This window comes from Macadamia integrifolia, chromosome 7, assembly GCF_013358625.1.
Source record: "Macadamia integrifolia cultivar HAES 741 chromosome 7, SCU_Mint_v3, whole genome shotgun sequence".
In the NCBI taxonomy this organism is placed as follows: Eukaryota; Viridiplantae; Streptophyta; class Magnoliopsida; order Proteales; family Proteaceae; genus Macadamia; species Macadamia integrifolia.
In genome coordinates this window covers 23,555,808-23,565,526 of record NC_056563.1, presented here as the reverse complement: position 1 = coordinate 23,565,526, position 9,719 = coordinate 23,555,808, and the positions used below count along the sequence as shown (strand labels likewise).

The following is a 9,719-nucleotide window of genomic DNA, read 5'->3' as shown; positions in this document are numbered from 1 at the left end:
ACCCAAAAAAAAAAAAGAAAAAAGAGTAAAAGAGAAGTCAATCATATGTTGCATTCATCCATCAAGATTTTCTTATCTGTGCTGATTTTGTGTATTGTTCTCCTATTCAGTGTCGTATATGGTATTGGAATAACATTTATTGAACCTGTAAGCCATTCGGAACTTTTCAACCGTGAGAGGATATATGGGTATCCAGATGACTTCGAACGGTCAGTATGGTCATTCATCTCACTATAAACGCATTTAGTTTGAAATCATGTATTTCAGAAATTTACCAGGAGGTCAACATTCTGACCTCGCAATCACTAATTGTTGTTTGTCACACACACCTGCTTTACATTGTTGCTCAAATTATATGGTAGCCTCTATGAAGGAATGGCAGTTGCAGATTTTGTTACTACCAGCATGGAGAGCTAACCACCAATAAAAGCATATAAAATATGTAATAGTTTCCTTTTCTTGAAAGAGGGCTATAAAAGGGAAATATATTCTTAGAAAACAGCAGGGATATCCAAGGAAAGAAACATTAAAATTAGGAGAAAGACAGACCACACCATATGACGACCCGAAGGAACTCCGCCCCCGATCAACCAGATGGAAGAAATAACACTACTTGTTTTGATCCACCCCCTTTCCCCCAAAGGGTTCTGCTGGAATCTTCAATCACCAGGAACCGCAAGCAAGAAACTTGATCTTTAGGTCTTGCTTCTTCTGGAATTTGGTGGTGCTCCTTCAAGGTAATTAACAGTAGCTCCAGCATTGCCAATAAGGTCTCGAATAACTCTTGAGGGTGGTTAGATCTCAGAGCAATAAAATAGAAACAAAGAGGATAGATTGGAGGAAGAAGGGGAGGAAGAAGATAGGACAGTTTCATAGACTAGGGTATCTCACCCAAAGCTTCTCACAAATCTCACCTTACTGCATCTCACAGGGTTTTGCTAATAACCAGCATATTATTCTTTCATTAAATTGTGAGAAGGGGGGGGGGGGGGAGACTCCATGGTGACAATTACATATATTTACTGCTGCTACTCAGAAAATAGAAAGTCTCTAGAAGTCACTGGTAAAACAATACTGAGACTTGTACACCTTGTAACTTAACTTCCTATTCTTAGACACTTCAAAATAGAAAGTAAAGAAACAATATAGCAACTGATTGTCCCCCATGATCTGGTTTTGAGTGAACCAGTAGCGCTTAGCCGCATAGGCTGGCTGGCCCAAAGGCCCATGTGTCTGGTCGACTTATGTAGGAACTTGGACCTGATCCCTAAGGTTCCTGGGCCTATATTTCTGGCCCAGGAACCTGTCTACATCACCTTTCTCTGACTAAGGTAAGGCTAGCTGACTAGTCCTGCAATCACTTCACATGCAGCCAACTCAAAAGGTATGCCAACCACAACAGCTAACATTCACTGAATAAGGCCTTTGGTCTGTTGCAGAGTGGCGAAAGCTTCTTTTGGTTACTTTTGTTTCAGTTTTGAAAATTTCTGTAGCTTAGCTGGGATTATACTCAAAAGATTATTTTTGCTTATGACAAAGAAATTGGCTTTTGGGGTTTGGTAAGATCTGGAACCGGATCCTGTCTTAAGACTCTTGACCCTTCTGTTGCCAGGTCTTTTATCTGACTTTTCTCGTTATGTGCTCCCTAAAAGAGTTCCTTGTTGCCTTTTAGGTGTACATGACACTGGCATGGTAGATCCCCCATGCGCCTTTACTCAATTTTTGAGTCGACTCTAAACCATGGTTGTCAAGGCGTCACATTGATTTTTCCCCTCCAAGGCCTAGGATTGCCTAAATGCCATGACAACTATGCTCTAAACCCTAATTTTTTGTAGTAGACTAGCATTATCTCATGAAAATAGTGAAGGCTGCACTTAACGAAGCTAACTCAAGTCTTAAGTCCATAGTGTACCCTTTTACGGAAAGCTTGGTTATTTTCATTCAAACAAGAACTAAGCACTTACATAAATCAGGTTATAGTTGATGCTGATGACACTTAATTTCAGTATTTCATTCCTGTGTTTTGAATCATTTTGTAAGTAAAATTGATTGTGATCAAGGGCAATTGTCCTTATTGATATGGTTTTGCGTACTGAGGTTGATTCTTGTTATGGGGTAATTGATTTGTATAAGAAAGCAAAAGATTGGTAGGACACCTAATTTATAAGATTGTGGCAAGTTTTAGGACTTTGCCAGTCATTTTTCTATTCTTAACCCTATAGATCTTAATTCCATCGGAATATTTCTAGTTTTATTTGATTCCCCTTGCTATGACACACTTGTACTCGGGTTTTGCTGATTATAGTGGAAATTCACTTGGTATACATTCATTATGGAAATTTATTTCAGTAGTTCAGTATTGATGTATATGTTCTGCCGCACATACTTCATTAATATATGGTGCTTGTCAATGAATTGGTACTGACTTGATATTTCAGTAAATAAAATATTATTTGTTAATGATATTTTACTCAGATCCTTGCAGATTTACCTATTTCTCTCGGGCTTCCTTGGACTATATTTTGAAATCTGGGAAGCAGCCTGATGTTCTGCATATACACAACTGGCAGACTGCTATTATTGGGCCACTTTTTTGGGATATTTTTGTTAATCAGGCATGTCTCCATTATTTTGCTAAATTCGTATGCTGCATTATTTGGCTTATTTGCTTGACCTCTAGACTTAAAAAATCTGCTTCGTTTTTTCTGTTCACTACTATCTTTTCTTATTGGGTGTATAAAAATATATTGAAATAGAGAAGAATCTTTCCCCCAAAAAATAAGGGGAAAGAACAAGAATAAAGAAAACAAAGTAGATAAAAAAAATAAAAACATGGAGAAACTTCCACGACAAAATCAATAGCTTAACCCTACAACTGAAACAAGCTGGAAGATAAAACGAAAAGCACAAAAAGACAGAGGCTGCCCAAACCAGCTAGACACCTAGGCCTACCTGAGACAACTTACCCGACTGTGAGCGGGGCATGCAAAAGGATGATCAAAAGGAAAAAAAGAAGAAGAAAAAGACAACCAAAAACACACAATCACTTGCGCCCACTCCTAGTGAGTAGTGACCCTGGCCGACTGAGGAGGGGGAGAACTACAATGGTTCATCAAAGATATGGGAGGAATCATCCATATCCCTTGATGATTCTTTGTAACAATGAAATGACTCCCCCGATCCACACGCTGAGACTGCCTTCCATTATGCAAGGAATTGTCATAAACATGAGTCCATTCCATTGAAGTGCCTTTCAACTGCACATCGGTGCTATTCTGATCTTCACCCTTACCACCTTGACAAGCCTCCTTATTACTCAGTTCCCCAAATAGGGATCTGCTTGGAGGCATCACCAACGGGTGCGCTCGGTTCAGATGACTTATCCCTCCATAGTGTCAGCTATGGACCCATCTTTACTGGCACCCCTATGTCCATCTTTAATGGCATCTTTCTCCCCAGCCACATCAGCAACTGGATTAGAAGCTTTTAAATTTCTTAATCTGTTCGGCACTATCTTTATTTTGCCTAACTTGGACAGAAGGAGACCGTGGGATTCCAGAAGGTACTTGAATATATTATGTTTTATAATGTTTTACTTTTTCACCTTTATACCTCTCTTTCTATCTTATGTTAGCATGAGGGGTAAGCATGTAATTTCCCTTTTAATATTGGCTAAGTGAATCAGTATAGAGGAGAGAAGTCTTTTCTATCCCACAATGTTCTACCACCATTTCTCTTATTCTCTTCTCTTTCTTCTCCTTCACCTAATACGTTCCTCTCTTGCTCTCTTGTTCTCTTGCAACCTTTAAATTTTAACTTGGCATTAGAGCCCACAGTTTTGGTTTGAGAGTTGTGCTACAAGTTCTCCTCTTTCGTTTTCTCTCTTTGGAACCCTAGGTTACAAAAGGGTTCCAAAGAAGGGGCTATTATTTGAAAAGTTTCAAGAAATTATGAGATGAGCTTGGATGAAGACCATAGAAGTACCAAGAGAAGGTCTCATATGAAGAAAGTGACATTTGGAGCTCAAACCAACAAAAGCCAGCCTCCCTTGAACTCCTGCCAGTTTTGGGCTTGATCTTCTCTTCTCTCTCATCTGGTTGTTGTTGGAGCTGAGGTTGGGTGCTATTGGATCTCCCTAGGGTCTTTTTGCACTATGGTTATGGTCTCGTTTTGTGAAGAAGAGAGTTGCCGGCACACAACTCAATTCTTCTTGGCTTAAGAGAGTTGCTGGCACACAACTCAATTCTTCTTGGCTTAAGAGGTATCACCAACCCTGTTTTTCCTTCTTTTTTGCTTATTGAAATGTGTATGTGATGACTTCCAGCTGCCTTGGGTTGGTGAGCTACTTTGTTTAGGTCATGTTGCTGCACCTTGTGGAGTGTATTTGAGTTGTGTTTTGTTCTCTTTGGTGGAATTTTTTTTCTTCTGAGTATTGGGAAGGAGTGTTTAGGTAGAGTGTGTAATCCCCGTTTGGCTTGGGTATCAACCCCACTTTCTAGGTGTGTTTGTTCATTATATTAGAGTTCGGACTTCGGAGGAAGAGAGAGGCCAAGGGCCATCTCGAGGGTATGACAAGATTCAGATGGGATCACTGTGGGAAATCTAGGCACACTAGAGAGATGTTGGGTGCTTCATGGCTGTCCCACTAGTATGTTTGACGGTAGGAGAGGGGGAGCTAGAGCACACACTATGATGACTGAGGCGGAACCTTTGGGATACCCATTTGGATTACTGACAACTCTAGGCAGGGTTATGTCACATATGGGTAGCCCTTCTTTGACACCTACAATGCCAAATTCTTCAGCTTTCACTTGCAGGCCTCCAAATCTGCTTCTTCCCCTGCCTCTTCTTGGGTCATTGACTCTGGATCCATTGATCATATGACTGTTATGTCTCAGTGTTATGATTCCTACTCTGTCTGTTCTGGTAGGGATAAGGTTAATGTCGCTAATGGTTCCCTTTCTTTTATTTCTGGTAAGGGCAGTGCTAATGTTACTTCTTCTATTTCCCTCGACTCTGTTCTTCATGTTCCGAAGTTTAACACTGACCTCTTATTTGTGAGCCACCTAATCAAATCCTTGAATTGTTGTCAATTTCCATCTCATTGTATTTTTCAAGATTTGGTGACAAAGAGGACTATTGGTAGTGGACGTGAGGAAAAGTGGCTCTACCTTCTTGATCTTGGAACATCCTTCCTACCCGTGTGGGCGTAGTGACAACAATACTGTTGACTCTGTGATGTTTTGGCATCAATGTTTGGGCCACCCTTCTTTCAGTGTTAAGAAAAACAATTACTACACTAGTTTTCTTCTTTTCCTTCTTCCCATGTATTTCAATGTGAACCCTATTTAGTTTCTAAACATTGTTGTTCTTCTTATCCTTACCATGGCAATAAATCCTAATGTAGAACTAGGATTGAATAATCAACCTAACCCCAAATCTGCACGTTTCTTTAACCAGAGAAAACAAAACAAAGCAATAAGGAAAGTTCAACAACTAGGACAAAAATTAGAATTATTACCTATTATGACTCATTGATCATACCTATAAATACCTTTAATGGCTTCATTAAACATACAATGTACTATCAATTGGAAGCATTAGATTGAGCTATCAAGTCACAAAAGTTACTTTGCTATCGAGTTTGAGCTTTGACTTTCCTACACACGTGTCAAGGAGAATTCAAGCAGTTTTTCTACTCTTCCATTTTCTGTTGGCAAGTACAATGCGAAGAAAACTTAAGGTGCAATTGATTTTATTTTTACATTTCATTATTACATGCCACACATAGGTAATATCTTACCTTATTTTTTTTTATTGTATTTGGTTTTGCCCAAGAGTTATTGAAACTCTAGAATTGGGTTGTTTACGCATTAGTTTTAATTGTACCTAAACTAGTGTGTAGGTACCTCTCTACCTAAAGAGATTGTAAGGACACTCATCCTATAAAGAATTGTACGGATTCTCTTATCATTTTTTTTTGGATGAATAAATAAATTCATTACCAAGGAGGAGAAGAATATACAAGGGGGGATCGGGGGGGGACCAAGCTACAACCTACAAAAGGGGAAACCTAAACACCAAAGGCAACCAAAGAAAGCTTGGGCAAAGGGAGGGGGAGGGGCGCAACAAAATGTCAAGGGGGAGGGGAGATGATAAAGAGAAGGAGACCCCAGGAGACAACAATAAACCTATTCATTGGGTTGTCATGCACAGTGTGGGGACGAAGACAGCCAAGCTTGGAGGTCACATCATAATAGATAGCGTTCCAAATCTTATCGAAAGAGCGAAAGTTGGAAGTCTATCTATGGAGATATCGCTCCATCCAGAGGTAGCTGATGGTAATACAAAAGGAAAATTTTCGACCGTATCACAAGAGGAGGATCTACCAAAAGTCATGTTAACCTGGATCCATTCTCTACTCAAGGGAAGGATTATTTTACGGGAGGGTCAAGTGGCTTTAAGCATTTTTTTCCAGACAGTTGAGGAGAGGGGGTAGGAGAAAAGAAGATGATTGGTATCTTCAATACCATTCCAACAAAGAGAACAAGAGGGGGACTGGAATGTGACGGAAGATGAGAAACCACTGCGTAGGCAGGCAGTTGGAAGGAGCTTGCCAAGCAGTGAAGCTGTGGCGAGGGATATGACTTTTGAATCAAATGATTTTGTGCCGGGGAGCAAGAGGACTAGGAGTGCGAATATATTTCCAAGCAAAGGCAAAGGTGAAGAGATCCTCTTGTCATTAAAAGAGCTTGTAAAGGTGAATTTTCCCTAATGCAGTTGGGCGATGGATTTAGAAAAAAAATATCTTTAATTTGATTTCCTTTTGTTTTAGAAACAATTTCTTTTGGAATTAGTTGGCTTCTAATTTTAGAGTAGTTTCTTTTCAAGTAGTTTCCATTAAATTGTTTTGATTTTTCATTTATATTGGACATGTAATCAATGGAGCAATTCAGTTTTTTGAAGATTGACTGTTTGCTTGGGCTGAATATTGACTGCGGTGACCTCCATATCTCTCTCTTTTCTGAACTTTCTCTTTATTTCATCTTTTTCTTTTCCTCTGTTCTTCTCCTTTTCATTCTCTCTATTGCTGGCCGAGCCCCTGTTTCTGGGCGACAACTGCTGCACCAAACAAGGGATTGGTATCTCTCACCTCTGATCTGTTGGAGCTGAAACTTCGGGCTAAGATTGCTCTTCCCTAAGAGATCCAAACCCCCCAAACTCTGATTCCGGAACATAGTTGTCACGGCGTCATGGCGACCCAATGCGGTGGATGGGTGGCTAATCGATTTGGTGGTGAATCGCCCGCTATGGTGTTCCCATGGCGATCAAATCGCCCATGTGTTATTTTTTATATCTCCTATTTTCTAAAGTTATTTTGTATATTATAATATATACCCTATGACATAAAAAATCAATCAACATTAAGCAACATCAAGTCATAAAAAATCAGCATAGTCAAACTCGCATTAAGTCATAAAAATCAACATGACTTATTAACATTTAGAGAAATGCTCTTGTTCTATAATAAGTTTTATTGGTCAAATGATTTTATTTTTATATGAGACTTTTTGTATTAGGTATAACACAAAACTAGCTTTCCAACAACTTTAAGATTACTTAAATCTGAGTTATTATGTTCTGGTCAAACTTATTTTAAAGTGTTCGAATGCTATTAAATCGTCTGAATGGAAATTATTTTATGGACATCAAAACAAAAGATTATTTTACTTGATTTTTGGTTTTTAGCAATGTTCTACCATGATAAAAATTATAAAATTTTCAGAATTGAGAAAAACCTTAGCATTCAAAAGTTGGAAATTGCCCTATAACCAAAAAACTAGTTTTTGTTCTTGGATCGAGGGGTTGACTTTTTATCTTTTTGGAATTTGATTTTTAAACTATTTTTATTGGATTCAAATAGGGGGCATTTGCTTATTTATGAATAATATCTTAAGTAAATGAAATAAAAAAATATAAAAACATTTACTTAATTAGTATTTGGCATAAATAAGTGCAAAAAATATAAGGCCACATACAGTGCAATAAGACGACAACCCCAGGCAAACCACTTGGACGCCAAGGCGCCGCCTCGACAACTATGTTCTGGAAATCCCTCTCATCACAGGGTGGAATTCCAGTTGCAAGTCTGAACAGAACTTCACTGTAGAGCTCAGTTTCAGTCGCCTGGAACTTCTGGTTTGCTTGACGTCTAAGGGGACTGTTTGATGGTTTTAGTAGGGCTGTGAGTTGCGACCTCTCCTTCGAAATTTCAGACCAAGCCGATGCCTAACCAGGGAGTTCTCCATCTCAAAGTCTTGTTGATTCCACCACTGCAACCTATTCCAAGGTTGAAGAAGACTCCAAATCGTGAGTTTTCTTATTTCTTCTTTCTTTATTAATACCCTTCTTTTAACCCCTTATTTACACCCTGCCTTTAAGCTGTTTGCCATTCCTAGTATACCCCTTTCAAATAAATTCTAATTACCTTTGTGTCCAACCCTCATTTAGATATCCAGACCCTTGCATATTTTGTTATCTACAAACCTGTCTCTCTTTATTAGAAACTTCCAATTATTTACAAGTTTGCCATTCCCTCCTAGACTTCTACCTATTTTCAGAATTGCCATTTAAGTTTCAACTTGAGTTATCTATTATTTAGTGGGTCAATAAGTGATCCGTTTCCAGATTTTGGGAACCCATATCCACATCATTCTCAACCTATCACCTTCTATATTGGAGGGAAAAACTAATGTGGAATACCTCTCAAGGAGATATTGTGAGGAGGGGGGGACTAGATGCAGTTGAGCCAAACCACTATAAAATTCTTTGTGTGATTGAAATTTTCTATTTCATTTTTTCACATTTCACACTACTAGCTAATTAAATGAAAAAGGCAAATCCACTAGTGACAACCTATTCACCCCTCTCTAGCTTATCCAAGGTTGGGATTTTTGCGTTTGAACAGGTTTGTATTGAGTGTCACGGTCCATATCATTAGTTTTATACATAAAATTTTCTCTGTATTGATTATGTATCGGATTTACATGGCTAATCTCGATACGTAGCAACTGTATCAATCCGTTTCGTATTGATGCATGATACCATGGAGTGATGGAGGGGGCATTTCGCTTTGATTTGTTTAGGTTGTTTTTGAGGTGGAGGTTTGGGGAGAGTTTCTTATTTAAGTGGTCAGTTTTTGGTGGAGCTTTGGGTGTCTTTGGTGTTGGGTATTTGGGTTTGGCATCAGTTCAGGGGTTGAGTGTGGCCTCTCATATCTTGGGGCGTTGATTCTTTTGATCCTCTCTTTTTTATTTTTTATTTTAATACATTCTTCTCCTTTTGCCTATTAAAAAAAAAAAAAAAATCAAAGTATAAAGAAAAAATCTTATGGAAGGTGGGAGCTCTTACTTCATTGCTTTTGATAACTGCACTGCAAGAACCATGACTTGTTTCATAGTGTCAGATGATTTTGTATTGCACATGTGCACACACACACAAAGATATGGGGATCTGTGCACAATACATATATGGCAACTGATAACTGGAACAAATTTTAATTTTTTGTACAAAATTTTCATATGATGGAAATGTGAAAGAAACAATATGGTTACAGATTGTTCATCTCTACAGGGATTGGGCAGTACTAGAATATTGTTTACTTGCCATGGGTTCGATTCTCAGGCAAGTATTTTGCTTATTTTTTCCTCTCATATTCC

General features: G+C 38.6%; 1 protein-coding gene across 4 annotated transcripts in view; it reads left to right on the top strand.

Annotated features, from left to right (window-relative positions):
• LOC122084498 (probable starch synthase 4, chloroplastic/amyloplastic) overlaps positions 1-9,719 on the top strand; it is a 57,089-nt gene that overhangs the window by 22,969 nt on the left and 24,401 nt on the right. For all 4 annotated transcript variants that reach the window (XM_042652781.1, XM_042652779.1, XM_042652780.1 and 1 more), the window contains 3 exons: positions 111-209; positions 2,486-2,615; positions 9,634-9,684. In XM_042652781.1, the coding sequence (XP_042508715.1) occupies positions 111-209; positions 2,486-2,615; positions 9,634-9,684 (280 nt within the window). The remainder of the gene's footprint in view (positions 1-110; positions 210-2,485; positions 2,616-9,633; positions 9,685-9,719) is intronic.